The 17,587-nt window shown below is 41.9% G+C and overlaps 1 protein-coding gene across 1 annotated transcript in view; it reads right to left on the reverse strand.

Annotated features, from left to right (window-relative positions):
• The window catches only part of ADCY1 (adenylate cyclase 1), an 839,277-nt gene that overhangs the window by 14,191 nt on the left and 807,499 nt on the right, over window positions 1–17,587 (reverse strand). The window contains exon 18 of the mRNA XM_077269394.1: window positions 5,096–5,210. Coding sequence (XP_077125509.1) covers window positions 5,096–5,210 — 115 coding nt within the window. The remainder of the gene's footprint in view (window positions 1–5,095; window positions 5,211–17,587) is intronic.

Raw genomic sequence — 17,587 nt, forward strand, 5'->3', positions numbered from 1 at the left:
TTTAACCCTTATTGCCTAACACAATGCATAACAAATAATACATGTGCTCTTTTCTTTACTGGTACTTGATCCACAGCAACAGTCACCACTCTGATCAGCAGCCTCAGGCTACTTTCACACTAGCGTCGTTTGCAATATGTCGCAATGCGTCGTTTATGAGAAAAAATGCATCCTGCAAAGTTGTCTGCAGGATGCGTTTTTTACCCATAGACTTTCATTAGCGACGCATTGTGACGTATTTTTTATCACTAGTTTTTGTAGTGACACGAGTGCCACAGTTATCGTGGATATTTAAAAACACTCTCGACATTGTCTTACACAGACCTTGTATCAGTATCTAAGTATCAGCATTCGCCTTTACGCTTTTCTCAGTTCTGTTTACGCTGAGTCCAAATCATTGTTTTCCTCATTTTGCTGCTGTCTATTTATCAAAGTATCATTTCATTTCACTACAGAAATTCCAAACATGTTGGCGCTAAATGTGGTCTAGGCACACTGGGGCTCAAAAGGGAGGGGGGGCATTTGGATTTCGGAGCAGAGAATATTCTGAGTTTCTTTTGTGGGTCGATGAGCCATTTCGCTTTTCGAGAACCTTTGAGTTAACAGTAACTTGGAAGCCCATATATCCATTAAAGGGAACCTGTCACCCCCCAGGCATTTGAACTAAAAGAGACACCTTGTGCAGCACTAATGCTGCATTCTGTCAAGGTGGCTCTTTTAGTTGGGGTCCCTGTCAACGCTGAATCGCCGCCTCCACTTCCTTCATTAATGTCCCCGGTGCCTACGCTGTAAGTTCCCATCATATGATGGGAGTCGAAGGGCAGCGCAAACTATGCATGCCCGAAAATAAAACTTACAGCACAGGCGCCGGGGACGTTAATGAAGAAAGTGGAGGCGGCGCCCGGCGCACAGAGGCCCTGAGTGACGGCTGGGAGGCGTTTGTGTCAGGGGAAAAAGACATTCCCCCCTGACAAACTACAGGTAGGAAAGGCAAATTCTAAATACAAATAGTTCAGTGTTGACAGGGACCCCAACTAAAAGAGCCACCTTGACAGAATGCAGCATTAGTGCTGCACAAGGTGGCTCTTTTAAAAACGCCTGGGGGGGGGTGACAGGTTCCCTTTAACAAATGACAGACCTGAGTGGAAGCTTGCTTTTTTTTGTGTATTGAGTTGAAGCTTTAATTGAGAACATTTTACATAGCATTTATGATTAAATTTATCCGGCGCTCTACGCTAAGAACTTACATTGGGGTTTCCATCTAAATCACCAAGTGATGTAACAGATGAAACACAGATGGTTTCATTCACTATAATAAGGAAGCATCATTACTCTGGACTCCGTCTGTCCTCCATCTGTTCAGAGGTGTCATTTTCAGAAGTGCACAAAACTGTAGCCGACGGCACTTTTATGCAATCCAAAAAAGACGGACACCACCGGATCACAGGTCCCATGGCACCCACAGTGTCTCCATCTGCCTCATTATAGGGAATCTTATGCCAGAGCTTCCATCTGAATCATGTATTTCAGAGATTTACACGGAAACCCTGGTGTGAGCGCTCAGCTCAGAGCGCAGGATAAGTGTGTGCCAAGACTTACTGCGATCTTTGGGAGGCAGAATGAAAAAATCAACAGCATTTGAAGAATTGTTTTTTATTTATTTTTTATGCCGTTCCTCGTGTGGTATAAGTGATTAGGCAACTTTATTCTTCAGGGCAGTGCGATTACAGTGATACCAGCTTTATATTGGTTTTTATGTTGGTTGCTGCTTTATGTTTTACACACTAAAAGACGCTTTTTATTGCAAAAATAGTTTTTTCATCATCATATTTTAAGAGCTATAATTTTTGCATTTTTTGTCTGACTTATTCTTTGCAGGATGAACTGATGTTTTTATTAGTACCAATTTCGGGCGCATGACATTTTTGATCGCTTAGTATTCCAATTTTTGGGCGATAGAAAAAACAAAAGCTAGAAGTTCAGGAATTGCTTTTTGGGGTTTCTTTTTATACTGTTCTGCATGTGGTAAAAATGATAAGGCAGCTGTATTCTTCGGGTCAGTACGATTACAGCGATTCCCAATTTATATAATTTTTTTTATGTTTTGATGCTTTTCCACAATAAAAACTACTTTATAGAAAAAATAATAACTTTTTTCTGAGAACTATAACTTGATGTCACCCCCGGGAACATTAACATTCACACAGACCCATTCACTTGAATGGGCAAAATAGCTTTCCATTCCACCCGAGTCTCTCCGTATGGCTAAGTAGCACTGTACAGCCACATATGGGGTATTGTCATGTTCAGTAGAAGTTGTGGGACATACAGTATTTTGGTGCCATTTTTACCCACTTCTTGTGTGAAAATGTAAAATCTATGGCTAAAACTAAATTTTGGTGGTAAAAATTTATTTTGTCTTCACTGCCCAATGGTATAGAATTCTGTGACACACCCATGGTGTCAATATGATCACTGCACCACCCAGATGAATTCATTGAGAAGTGTAGTTCATAAAATGGTGTCACTTATGGGGGATTCTGCTGTTCTGGCACCTCATGGGCTCTCCCAGTGGTTTATGGCACCTGCAAATCATAACAGTAAAATCTGGCGCTCCTTGCCTTTGCACTGTGCCTGAAAAATATTTCCCGATTACATGTAGGGTATTGGCACATTCAGGAACAAAATGGACCTCAGTTTGTTGTAAAAAAAATTTCCTTTTAGACCTTAGAAAAACATTTTAGTGGTAAAAATGTAATTTATTCTTCACCGCTCAGTGGTATAAAATTCTGTGAGACACATGTGGTGTTAATATGATCATTGCACCCCTAGATGAATTCATTGGGGAGTGTAGTTTGTAAAATGAGATCACATATAGGGGGTTTGTGTTGTTCTGGCACCTTAGGGGCTCTGCCAATGTGACATGGCACCCTCAAACCATTCAAGCAAATTCTGAACTCCAATATGGCGCATCTTCCCTTCTGAGCTTTCCACTGTGCCTCAAAAGTAGTATTTCCCTACATATGGCATATTGGCGTACTCAACAGAAATTGCAAAACAACTTTTGGGGTCCAATTTTTCCTGTTACCCTTGGTAAAATAAAAAATTGGGGGCGAAAAGATTATTTTTGTGGAAACAATATGATTTTATTTTCATGGCTCTATATTATAAACTTCTGTGTAGCACTTGGGGGTTCGAAGAGCTCACCACAAATCTAGATAAGTTCATTTGGGGTCTAGATTCCAAAATGGTGTCACTTGTGGGGGTTTTCACTGTTTAGGCACATCAGGGGCTCTCCAAACGCGACATGGCATCCGATCTCAATTCCTGCTAATTTTGCATTGAAAAAGTCAAACGGCACTCCTTCTCTTCCGAGCTTTGCCATGCGCCCAAACAGTGGTTTAGCCCCACATATGGGGTATCAGCGTGCTCAGGAAAAATTGCACAACAACTTTTACAGTGTAATTTCTTCTGTTACCCTTGGTAAAATAAAAAAAATTGGATCTGAAGAAATTTTTTTGTGAAAAAAAGTTAAATGTTCATTTTTTTTTTATATTCCAAAAATTCCTGTGAAGCACCTGAAGGGTTAATAAACTTCTTGAATGTGGTTTTGAGCACCTTGAGGGGTGCAGTTTTTAGGATGGTGTCACTTTTGGGTATTTTCTATCATTTAGACCTATCAAAGTGACTTCAAATGTGATGTAGTCCCTAAAAAAAATGGTGTTGTAAAAGTGAGAAAACACTGTTTGACTTTTAACCCTTTTAACGGGTCAATAACGTGAAAACCACCCTCGGGGGTAAAGGGGTTAATGTACTAAAGCAATTACATCATAGACAAAACAAATATGATTTACAAAACATATATTCACTAAAATATATTTTCTACTTGAGTTATTAATCCAAAAATATATAGAAATGAATTAGATTTTATCTATGTTTCAATTAAGATCCCTTTAAGCCTCATTCAGATTCCTGTGATTTTTCATGTATGAAAAAACACAGACTGTTAATCCTTTTTTAATCAGTGTTTGGTTAGTGTAAGTTTTTACCATTAGAGATTCATCAGTGATTTTCATGTATGAAAAATGATATGAATTCATTAGAAAGCTTCTCCTATGGATTGCAATGGTAATCATGAACAGCACATGGACTGCACACTGATGTAACTCATGTATTGTCCATTATTTTCATGGGTCCATAGACTTGCATGGGCAATTTTGAGCCAAGATTAAAAATCTACATGTTTTGTAATAAACACGTCCATTTGAACAGCCCCATAGAATATAACAGGTATATGTAAAAAACGCAAATATATGACGCAAGTTACCCACAGACGTCTGAATAAAGTCTTGAGATTAAACCATGGAGGTTTTAAATCAGTTCTCCACTCCTTTTTATAATGTATATGTAGCTCCAGTATGCTATTAAAGAAAAAATATCACATACTATGGATTCCTTGTCATTCCTGGCTGGGTTTCTTGCAGGTTTCTTCTCATTGTCTTCCTGCCTGGTCAGCACCTGACCAGTGAGGCTTATTAGTGGCTGTAGCGGTAACACGTTGGCTGCATCATCTCCCTGCTGCAGCCAATCATTAGCTGCAGTGGTAATCATCATGCTACCACTACAGCCAGTGACTGGTTGCAGCAGTGAGATGATGACTGAGCAGGAAGAGGAGGAGAAAAGACTATCGGGAAACCCAGCCTGCAGGACAGAAGAGTGGCGTATGGGGGTCCATAGGTATGTGCCATTTTTTATTTTAGTAACATTCTGGAGTCATATATAAATTAAACAAAGTTTTGTAGCAACAGTATAGTAATGATAAATCATAAAATCATATATAAACATAATTTTGAAGTTTAATAAATTGTGTAGGAAAACACTCCCTTACATTTAGAAGTATATTTATATGCCTTTTTGCTGTTTCCATACTAATCAGCAGAAGTGAAAATACAAGCTATAACTCAGTAATACTAGTACAATTTCAAAACAAAGGCCAGTTTTCCTATTTCCGAATAAACTACAAAATATGTTGTAAAGAAAAAAATACATTTTGGTGCAGTATTTTAAGAATTCATTTAATGAACAATAATCTTACCCACTCGCAGAACAAACTCATTGTAAGACTGATAGTTTATCTCATCAAGGACATCAAACATCTCAATAGAAAAATCTGCAAGTGTGCTTAGATGAGCATAAATCGATTTCTTTGCCTGAAGGAGAAAAAACAAAATTTGGAGTAAATAATACACCTAAAACTAAGCAGTTCCAAACATTTAAGAGTGATTGTGAAGACGACATCTTTAACTGATTTCTGTGTTTCACGGGTGTGTCAGAGTCTGCAGACAGTCACACTGCATCTAGCTGCAGAAGATCTCAGCGGTTAGCTATGCAGACTCCTTCCTAGTCTTTCTGACTTTAGGACCCAGTGGCAACCTCCCCCGGATCTAGTTGACACACCTGGACTGGGGTGTTTATAACTCCCAGTTTGCTGCTGGGAGTTGCCGGAGATTTTTCAATTTCCATTTCCCTGTCCCTGTTGAGGCTTTGAGCTATGGCAGTCAGCTATCTTCTCTTTGGTGTATGGAGGACTTCAGTGTTTCTGTGTAGTCAAGCTATGTGTTCCCCTTGTTTGTGTATCCCTTCTGTCTTTAGTGGTAGTGGGGATTGACTTTCGCGCGCATCCTGTCCTTCCCTATGCAAGGCTTATTGCCAGTGTCAGGCAGGGGTTAAGTATGCTGCTCGGTGATAGGTGCAGAACCTACAAGTGCTTCTTACAAAATTAGAATATCATCAAAAAGTGAATTTATTTCAGTTCTTCAATACAAAAAGTGAAACTCATCTATCATATAGAATTCATTACAAACAGAGTGATCTATTTCAAGTGTTTATCTCTGTTTATGTTGATGATTATGGCTTACAGCCAATGAAAACCCAAAAGTCATCTCAATCTCAGTAAATTAGAATAATTTATAACACCAGCTTGAAAAATGATTTTGAAAACCCAAATGTTGGCCTACTGAAATGTATGTTCAGTAAATGCATTCAATACTTGGTCGGGACTCCTTTTGCATCAATTACTGCGTCAATGTGGTGTGGCATGGAGGAGGGTGAGGTGCTATGGAAGCCCAGGTTGCTTCAGGTCGTCTGCATTGTTGGGTCTGGTGTCTCTCATCTTCCTCTTGAGAATACCCCATAGATTTTCTATTGGTTAATATCAGGCGAGTTTGCTGCCCAATCAAGCACAGTGATACTGCTGTTTTTAAACCAGGTATTGGTACTTTTGGCAGTGTGGACAAGTGCCAAGTCCTGCTGGAGAATGAAATTTCCATCTCCAAAATGCTTGGCGGCAGATGGAAGCATGAATAGCTCTAAAATTTCCTGGTTGATGGCTGCGCTGACTTTGGTCTTGACAAAACACAGTAGACCTACACCAGCAGATGACATGGCTCCCCAAACCATCACTGATTGTGGAAACTTCACAGTAGACCTCAAGCAGCTTGGATTGTGTGCCTCTCCACTCTTCCCCCAGATTCTAGGGCCTTGATTTCCAAATGAAATGGAAAATTTACTTTCATCTGAAAATAACACCTTGGACCACTGAGCAACAGTCCAGTTCTTCTTCTCCTTGGCCCAGGTAAGACTCTTCTGGCATTGTCTATTGGTCATGAGTGGCTTGACACAAGGAATGCAACACTTGTAGCTGATGTCCTGGATACGTCTGTGTGTGGTGGCTCTTGAAGCAATGACTCCAGCAGCAGTCCACTTCTTGAGAATCTCCTCAAAATTTTTGAATGGACTTTTTTTTAACAATCCTTTCAAAGCAGCGGTTATCCAGGATGCTTGTGCACCTTTTTCTACCACAATTTTTCCTTCCACTCAACTTTCCATTAATATGCTTGGATCCAGCACTCTGTGACCAGCCAGCTTCTTTAGCAATGACTTTTGTGGCTTACCCTCCTTATGGAGTATGTCAATGACTGCCTTCTGGACATTTGTCAAGTAACCAGTCTTTCACATGATTGTGGAGCCTACTGAAACAGACAAAGGGACCTTTTTAAAAGCATAGAAAACATTTGCTGGTGTTTTTGTTAATTATTCTAATTTATTGAGATAATGACTTTGGAGTTTTCATTGGCTGTAAATCATAAACATTAACAGTAATAAACACTTGAAATAGATCACTCTGTTTGTAATGACTCTATATAATATATGAGTTTTACATTTGTATTGAAGAACTGAAATAAATTAACTTTGGATGATATTCTAATTTTGTGAGAAGCACCTGTATAGAAGGATGCTTAGGGAAGACAGGGTGATGTTAGAACTGCCTAAGTGTCTCCACTCCCCCCTTCCCTAGTGTTGGGTTCCCTTCCCCTCATCCCTTTGTGTTGCACTTAGTCTTTCCTACATTGTGCGTGACATTGCGTTTCTGAATTCCATTTCTCTGTTCCATTCTCAGGGCCCCATTTACTATAATGGGGAGTATCTGGTTTTCTTAACGTGTTCATGTTTTGTAAAGGAACAAAAAGCACAATATGCTGACTTACAATGTACAGCCAGAGCCACACTAGAGAGAAATACGGACGAGTGCTATTTTTTATCGCATAGCACTCGGACCAATGTTAATCTATGGGGCAGCTCCCATCATCCGTTGTTTTCTCGGCCGTATTATACAGTACAGACCAAAAGTTTGGACACACCTTCTCATTTAAAGATTTTTCTGTATTTTCTTGACTGTGAAAATTGTAAATTTATACTGAAGGCATCAAAACTATGAATTAACACATGTGGAATTATATACTTAACAAAAAAGTGTGAAACAACTGAAATTATGTCTTAGATTCTAGGATCTTCAAAGTAGCCACCTTTTGCTTTGATGACTGCTTTGCACACTCTTGGCATTCTCTTGATGAGCTTCAAGAGGTAGTCACCGGGAATAGTTTTCACTTCACAGGTGTGCCCTGTCCGGTTTAATAAGTGGGATTTCTTGCCATATAAATGGAGTTGGGACCATCAGTTGTGTTGTGAAGTAGTCTGGTGGATACACAGCTGATAGTCCTACTGAATAGACTGTTAGAATTTGTATTATGGCACGAAAAAAGCAGCTAAGTAAAGAAAAACGAGTGGCCATCATTACTTTAAGAAATGAAGGTCAGTCAGTCCGAAATATTGGGAAAACTTTGAAAGTGTCCCCAAGTGCAGTGGCAAAAACCATCAAGCGCTACAAAGAACCTGGCTCACATGAGGACCTCCCCAGGAAAGGAAGACCAAGAGTCACCTCTGCTTCTGAGGATAAGTTTATCCTAGTCACCAGCCTCAGAAATCGCAGGGTAACAGCAGCTCAGATTAGAGACCAGGTCAATGCCACACAGAGTTCTAGCAGCAGACACATCTCTACAACAACTGTTAAGAGGAGACTTTGTTCAGCAGGCCTTCATGGTAAAATAGCTGCTAGGAAACCACTGCTAAGGACAGGCAACAAGCAGAAGAGACTTGTTTGGGCTAAAGAACACAAGGAATGGACATTAGACCAGTGGAAATCTGTGCTTTGGTCTGATGAGTCTAAATTTGAGATCTTTGGTTCCAACCATCGTGTCTTTGTGCGATGCAGAAAAGGTGAACAATGGACTCTACATGCCTTGTGCCCACCGTGAAGCATGGAGGAGGAGGTGTGATGGTGTGGGGGTGCTTTGCTGGTGACACTGTTGGGGATTTATTCAAAATTGAAGGCATACTGAACCAGCATGGCTACCACAGCATCTTGCAGCGGCATGCTATTCCATGCAGTTTGCATTTAGTTGGACCATCATTTATTTTTCAACAGGACAATGACCCCAAACACACCTCCAGCGATGGGGTGCTATGCCAGATGACCTGGCCTCCTCAGTCACCAGACCTGAACCCAATCGAGATGGTTTGGGGTGAGCTGGACCGCAGAGTGAAGGCAAAAGGGCCAACAAGTGCTAAGCATCTCTGGGAACTCCTTCAAGATTGTTGGAAGACCATTCCCGGTGACTACCTCTTGAAACTCATCAAGAGAATGCCAAGAGTGTGCAAAACAGTCATCAAAGCAAAAGGTGGCTACTTTGAAGAACCTGGAATATAAGACATATTTTCAGTTGTTTCACACTTTTTTGTTGTATATAACTCCACATGTGTTAATTCATAGTTTTGATGCCTTCAGTGTGAATGAACAATTTTCATAGTCATGAAAATACAGAAAAATCTTTAAATGAGAAGGCGTGTCCAAACTTTTGGTCTGTACTGTACGTGCTGAGGAAATTGCAGCATGCTGCCATTGTCACCGTATTAAGCCCGAAATACACCAATGAAAATCTATGGGTGCGAGGAAAACTCACACACTACACGGACCATCAGTGTGTATGTAATTGACAAACATATATATATAGCTTTATATATAGCCGATAATTCAATTGTCGGGTTCTGTAAAATTGTTGTAGAACATGACAGGATATGAGACATGGTTTACATACAGTAAACCATTGCAGAACAGTTAGATTTATATATGTCCCTCCCTAATAATGTTAGTAGTTTGTGTGTGTAAAAATTTGGAGCTGTAGGTATTAAATTAAAGGATTAATTCAATGAAAAAACTGGCGTGGGCTCCCTCGCAATTTGTTCCACCAGAGAGGGAAAGCCAGTGACTGAGGGCAGATATTAATAGCCCTGAGAGGGACCATGGTTATTGACCCCCCCTAGCTAAAAACATCTGCCCCCATGAAAAGGCGCATATGTAAGATGTGCCTATTCCGGCACTTAGCCTCTCTCTTCCCACTGCCCTGTAGCATTGGCATATGGGATAATAAGGGGTTAATGTCACCTTGCTATTGTAAAGTGACATTAAGCTTGGTTAATAATGGAGAGGTGTCAATAAGACACCTACCCATTATTAATCCAATAGTATGAAATGGTTAAAAATGCTCACACACATTAAGAATAAATGACTAAAATCAGAGAAGCAAGAGTCCAAAACTGGCCAAAGAGGTAACATTGAAATATATTTATTGAAAATTCAATTTTCACCTAAAAAAATCATATATAGTAGAAAACCATATTATAAATAGTAAGTCGTGACTAAATCCATAAGTGCAACCAGTGCTACAGGTTCACAGAACGGGACAATAATACATCAATTGTTGCGGCAGCATCATATACAAACACCCCGCAACATGTACAGTATAAGTAAAGAGGTAAAAGGGTTAATTACCCATAAGTATCTGTAATGGCCTGTCTGGATCCTGGATTAGTACCCCAACGTGCGTTTCGTGTTCGTGTATCACCGCTTCCTCAGGGGGCATGCACGTGGTGATACACGAACGCGAAACGCGCGTTTTACCTCTTTACTTATACTGTACATGTTGCGGGGTGTTTGTGTATGATGCGAGTTATGGACGGTGCTATTGTGCCGTCATAACATTTACTCTAGCTGCTAGGCATCAGACCTAATTGCACACATGCAGAGATTATGAATACTTGCTGCCGCAACAATTAATGTATTATTGTAAGAAGGAATATAAACCAGCTCACCCGTGATGCATAAACCAATCTTCGGGAGCACGGACCCGCTGTGTTCAGGCGTATGGAGTCCAAAAAAGAAAAGAATGTCCAGCTTCAACGAATCCGTAAAAAAGAGTTTTCTTTATTCACATACTATTGAGCATAGAGGATACAGACTTCAGCACAAGCCATATGGGTAAGAATCTCAACGCGTTTCTGGAGACTAAGCTCCCTTAATCATGACATGTTTAACTCTTTTTTACGGATTCGGTGAAGCTGGACATTCTTTTCTTTAATGTATTATTGTCCCATTCTGTGAACCTGTAGCACTGGTTGCACTTATGGATTTAGTCACAACTTACTATTTATAATATGGTTTTCTACTATATATGATGTTTTTAGGTGAAAATTGAATTTTCAATAAATATATTTCAATGTTACCTCTTTGGCCAGTTTTGGACTCTTGCTTCTCTGATTTTAGTCATGTATCATTGAGTCGCCGTGCGTATGTAATTTACTGACGTCTATTTCTATATAACATTAAGAATAAAGTCTGTAAATTTTAGTGTTCCCTTAATTTTAAGATGCGCCTATTCCGGCACTTAGCCTCTCTCTTCCCACTGCCCTGTAGCATTGGCATATGGGGTAATAAGGGGTTAATGTCACCTTGCTATTGTAAGGTGACATTACGCCTGGTTAATAATTATCCATTATTAATCCAATAGTATGAAATGGTTAAAAACACACACACACACACACACACACACACTTTAAGAATAAAGTCTTTTAATGAAATAATGAAACACACAGGTTTAACATCTTTATTGCACTCTCAATCCAAGCAAAGCCCTCGTTCTCCTGTAAAAAATTCTAAAATAAAAAAACAACAATAACACTTACATGTCCGCTGTACAGTCAACAGGTGTGGGATATTTATTTATTTATTTTTTATTTTGTTCAGGAATACAAGGGCTTCGCTTGGATTGAGAGTGCAATAAAGATGTTAAACGTGTGTTTCATTATTTCATTAAAATACTTTATTCTTAAAGTGTGTGTGTTTTTAACCATTTCATATTGGATTAATAATGGATAGGTGTATTCTTGACACTCTCCATTATTAACCAGGCTTAATGTCACCTTACAATAGCAAGGTGGCGTTAACCCCTTATTACCCCATATGCCAATGCTACAGGGCAGTGGGAAGAGAGGCTAAGTGCCAGAATAGGCTCATCTTAAAATAAAGGGAACACTAAAATCCCACATCCTAGATTTCACTGAATGAAATGTTCCAGTTGTAAATCTTTATTCATTACATAGTGGAATGTGTTGTGAACAATAAAACAAAAAAGTTATCAATCTAAATCACAACAAATATCCCACGGAGGTCTGGAGTTGGAATGATGCTCAAAATCAAGGTGGAAAATGAAGTTACAGGCTGATCCAACTTCAGTGGAAATGCCTCAAGACAAGGAAATGATGTTCAGTAGTGTGTGTGGCCTCCACATGCCTGTATGACCTCCCTACAATGCCTGGGCATGTCCCTGATGAGGTGGCAGATGGTCTCCTGAGGGATCTCCTCACAAACCTGGACTAAAGCATCTGCCAACTCCTGAACAGTCTGTGGTGCAACGTGACGTTGGTGGATGGTGCGAGACATGATGTCCCAGATGTGTTCAATCAGATTCAGGTCTGGGGAACAGGCGGGCTAGTCCATAGATTCAATGCCTTCATCTTGCAGGAACTACTGACACACTCCAGCCACATGAGGTCTGGCATTGTCATGCATTAGGAGGAACCCAGGGCCAACCGCACCAGCATATGGTCTCACAAGGGGTCTGAGAATCTAATCTTGATACCTAATGGCAGTCAGGTTACCTCTGGCAAGCACATGGAGGGCTGTGCAACCCTCCAAAGAAATACCACCCCACACCATTACTGACCCTCTGCCAAACAGGTCATGCTGAAGGATGTTGCAGGCAGCAGATCGCTCTCCACGGCGTCTCCAGACTCTGTCACATCTGTCACATGTGCTCTGTGTGAACCTACTTTCATCTGTGAAGAGCACAGGGCGCCAGTGACGAATTTGCCAATTCTGTTGTTCTGTGGCAAATGCCAAGCATCCTGCATGGTGTTGTGCTGTGAGCACAACCCCATCTGTGGACGTTGGGCACTTAGACCATCCTCATGGAGTCAGTTTCTAACCATTTGTGCAGACACATGCGCATTTGTGGCCCGCTGGAGGTCATTTTGCAGGGCTTTGGCAGTGCTCCTCCAATTCCTCCTTGCGCAAAGGCTGAGGTAGCGGTCCTGCTGCTGGGTTGTTGCCCTCCTATGGCCCCCCCACGTCTCCTGGTGTACTGGCCTGTCTCTTGGTAGCGCCTCCAGCCTTTGGACACTACGCTGACAGACACAGCAAATCTTGCCACAGCTTGCATTGATGTGCCATCCTGGATGAGCTACACTACATGAGCCACTTGTGTGGGTTGTAGAGTCCGTCTCACGCTACCACGAGGGTGAAAGCACAACCAACATTCAAAAGTGACCAAAACATCAGCCAGAAAACATTGGCACTGAGATGTGGTCTGTGGTCGCCACCTGCAGAACCACTCCTTTATCGAGTGTGTCTTGATATCTGCCAATAATTTCCATCTGTTGTCTATTCCATTTGCACAACAGCATGTGAAATTGATTGTCAAATAGTGTTGCTTCCTAAGTGGACAGTTTTATTTCACAGAAGCTTGATTTACTTGGAGTTATATTCTGTTGTTTAAGTCTTCCCTTTATTTTTTTGAGCAGTGTGTGTATATATATATATATATGTGTGTGTGTCCCACTGACATACACTCACTGGCCACTTTATTAGGTACACCTGTCCAACTTCTTGTTAACACTTAATTTCTAATCAGCCAATCACATGGCGGCAACTCAGTGCATTTAGGCATGTAGACATGGTCAAGACAATCTCCTGCAGTTCAAACCGAGCATCAGTATGGGGAAGAAAGGTGATCTGAGTGCCTTTGAACGTGGCATGGTTGTTGGTGCCAGAAGGGCTGGTCTGAGTATTTCAGAAACTGCTGATCTACTGGGATTTTCGCGCACAACCATCTCTAGGGTTTACAGAGAATGGTCCGAAAAAGAAAAAAAATCCAGTGAGCGGCAGTTCTGTGGGCGGAAATGCCTTGTTGATGCCAGAGGTCAGAGGAGAATGGGCAGACTGGTTCGAGCTGATAGAAAGGCAACAGTGACTCAAATCGCCACCCGTTACAACCAAGGTAGGCCTAAGAGCATCTCTGAATGCACAGTGCGTCGAACTTTGAGGCAGATGGGCTACAGCAGCAGAAGACCACACCGGGTACCACTCCTTTCAGCTAAGAACAGGAAACTGAGGCTACAATTTGTACAAGCTCATCGAAATTGGACAGTAGAAGATTGGAAAAATGTTGCTTGGTCTGATGAGTCTCGATTTCTGCTGCGACATTCGGATGGTAGGGTCAGAATTTGGCGTAAACAACATGAAAGCATGGATCCATCCTGCCTTGTATGGAGCATCTTTGGGATGTGCAGCCGACAAATCTGCGGCAACTGTGTGATGCCATCATGTCAATATGGACCAAAATCTCTGAGGAATGGTTCCAGCACCTTGTTGAATCTATGCCATGAAGAATTGAGGCAGTTCTGAAGGCAAAAGGGGGTCCAACCCGTTACTAGCATGGTGTACCTAATAAAGTGGCCGGTGAGTGTATATATATATATATATATATATATATATATATATATGTATACACTGTATATGTTTTCACGAATATTTGAGACAATGAATCCATTATATGTCCATTTTGCCAGCCGGCGTGAAAATACGGATGCCTTATGTATGCCATACGGATGACACACGGTTACTTTTTTTGAGAAAAAAATCGCATCCTTGCATTGCACACAGATGACATACGGACCACTGTTCGGGAACATTTCTGTCTATCTCGGCCGTAAAAAATGGACCGCATTTTTATATGTTAGGTGTGATGCCGGCCTAACTGTAATTTCAGGAGAACATGCAGCAGACTATGCCTCTGCCTTTAGCATATCCCTCCTCTCCTCCCAAAAAAATCTTATAAGCACCAACTGCAATCTCCTATCTCAGTAATGTAAAGCGCTGTCTTTGCTGAATACAGAAGTGATAGATTTTACTTCTAAATTGAGTTAAAGAAGAATCCAGGAGGAAAAATAAGCAGATTTCACTGATAAGATATATTATAAAGTTGCTTATTCTCATGTTTACTATTGATTTATGAGCTAAAAATTAAAATGACTGTGACTCTTTAAAGGACTAATTCAATTTTAAAAAAAAACTCCACAATTTCGATGATGGGGTTAAAATGATGAAATGGTGCATATTCACTGACTCAAAGCTTTTGTATATATAGTACTGAACACTCCATTGATCTTGGATAGGAAATGATGGCATCCTGTTCTTTGGTCGCCTTGTAGCAAAGGCCCATCGTAGACCATTGGAACTTCAAAAGCTAAATTCGTAGGGCTGATGAGCCAGTGAATATGTCTCATTTTATTGTTTAAAAAACATTTTTTGGAGAAGTCAGACAAACTCATTAAAGGGATTATCCAGGCTTGTGATACTGATGACCTATCCTCAAGATAGTTTACCTCACCGATCAGCTATTTTCAGCTCAGGAGGCATCCAGATGTAAACAGTGAACAGAACCAGAATAGCACAGCTCTGATTCAGAACAATAAGGGCTGAGTTGCAGTTCTCAGCACCAATCATTACCATTGAACAGATCAGTGCCATTTCAGCCCCATTCACTGTTTAAATATGGACTGTGCCAGAGCTGAAAACATCTGATTGGTGGGAGTAAAGGGCACTAGACAGAAACCAATCTGAATTTTGATAAGATATGTATCTTTCAGTGTCACTGACAACCTTGACCTGACCACCCATATGCCTCATCCACAGGTATGTTTCCAGCTTTCTACTGAATTGTTTATCTGTCTATCTTATTATTTCTCCTGCTTCCATTCCCTGCTGTGCAACTAGCAAACTTTTCTTATCTCTGGTATCTTATCATTTTCCTTTATTTGTCTGATCTGTCTCCCTCTGGCTCACCCTTCTGTTCTCACTTGGTGTCTTTCATGTGCAGTTAAAGGTATATAAATTTTGAGTATTAAGGCCCCGTCACACATAGCGAGATCGCTAGCGAGATCGCTGCTGAGTCACAAGTTTTGTGACGCAACAGCGACCTCAGTAGCGATCTCGCTATGTGTGACACGTACCAGCGACCAGGCCCCTGCTGCGAGATCGCTGGTCGTGTCGGAATGGCCTGGACCTTTTTTTGGTCGTTGAGGTCCCGCTGACATCGCTGAATCGGTGTGTGTGACACCGATCCAGCGATGTCTTCACTGGTAACCAGGGTAAACATCGGGTGACTAAGCGCAGGGCCGCGCTTAGTAACCCGATGTTTACCCTGGTTACCAGCGTAAATGTAAAAAAAAACAAACAGTACATACTCACCATCTGATGTCCGTCAGGTCCCTTGCCATCTGCTTCCTGCTCTGACTGAGTGCCGCCGTACAGTGAGAGCACAGCACAGCAGTGACGTCACCGCTGCGCTCTGCTCTCACTGTACGGCGGCAGTCAGTCAGAGCAGGAAGCAGACGGCAAGGGACCTGACGGACACCGGAATGTGAGTATGTACTGTTTGTTTTTTTTGGTAACCAGGGTAAACATCGGGTTACTAAGCGCGGCCCTGCGCTTAGTAACCCGATGTTTACCCTGGTTACCCGGGTGCTGCAGGGGGACTTCGGCATCGTTGAAGACAGTTTCAACGATGCCAAAGTCGTTCCCCTGATCGTTGGTCGCTGGAGAGAGCTGTCTGTGTGACAGCTCCCCAGCGACCACATAGCGACAAAACAGCGACGCTGCAGCATCGTTGTCTGTATCGCTGCAGCGTCGCTGTGTGAGACGGGGCCTTTAGGTCTTTGCTGATCGTGGTCTTTGCATACCTCTTCTCAGGTGCCTCTTTTAATTCCACATCAGAAATATACCAGCAATTTTTCCTGAAGAGAGCAGAAGGTAAGAGCTACAACTGTTTACTAACTGTGCTCACCTTTTGATCTTCTCATACTAAAGGTACCTTCACACTAAACGATATCGCTAGCGATCCGTGATGTTGCAGCGTCCTGGCTAGCGATATCGTTTAGTTTGACACGCAGCAGCGATCAGGATCCTGCTGTGATATCACTGGTCGTTGAACAAAGTTCAGAACTTTATTTGGTCGTCAGACCGGCGTGTATCGTCGTGTTTGACACCAAAAGCAACGATACCAGCAATGTTTTACACTGGTAACCAGGGTAAACATCGGGTTACTAAGCGCAGGGCCGCGCTTAGTAACCCGATGTTTACCCTGGTTACCAGTGTAAAATGTAAAAAAAACAAACTACATACTCACCTTCGCGTCCCCCGGCGTCCGCTTCCCACACTGACTGAGCGCCGTAAAGTGAAAGTGAAAGTACAACACAGCTCTGCTGTTAGGGCCGGCGCTCAGTCAGTGCAGGAAGCGGACGCCGGGGGACGCGAATGTAAGTATGTACTGTTTGGTTTTTTTACATTTTACGCTGGTAACCAGGGTAAACATCGGGTTACTAAGCGCGGCCCTGCGCTTAGTAACCCGATGTTTACCTTGGTTACCCGGGGACCTCGGCATCGTTGGTCGCTGGAGAGCGGTCTGTGTGACAGCTCTCCAGCGATCAAACAGCGACACTGCAGCGATCGGCATCGTTGTCGCTATCGCTGCAGCGTCGCTTAATGTGAAGGTACCTTTACTCTTTCACCATGTTTACCCATGCCTTTACAGTTTTTTACCAACTAATTCTTATTCTGCTTCATTATCCCCAAACTCAGACGCTCTCCAAACAATTAATTATTTCACCTTCCCTCTTAAGGTACCGTCACATTAAGCGACGCTGCAGCGATATAGACAACGATGCCGATCGCTGCAGCGTCGCTGTTTCGTCGTTGTGTGGTCACTGGAGAGCTGTCACACAGACAGCTCTCCAG

The sequence above is a fragment of the Ranitomeya variabilis genome, chromosome 6, assembly GCF_051348905.1.
Source record: "Ranitomeya variabilis isolate aRanVar5 chromosome 6, aRanVar5.hap1, whole genome shotgun sequence".
Taxonomy (NCBI): Eukaryota; Metazoa; Chordata; class Amphibia; order Anura; family Dendrobatidae; genus Ranitomeya; species Ranitomeya variabilis.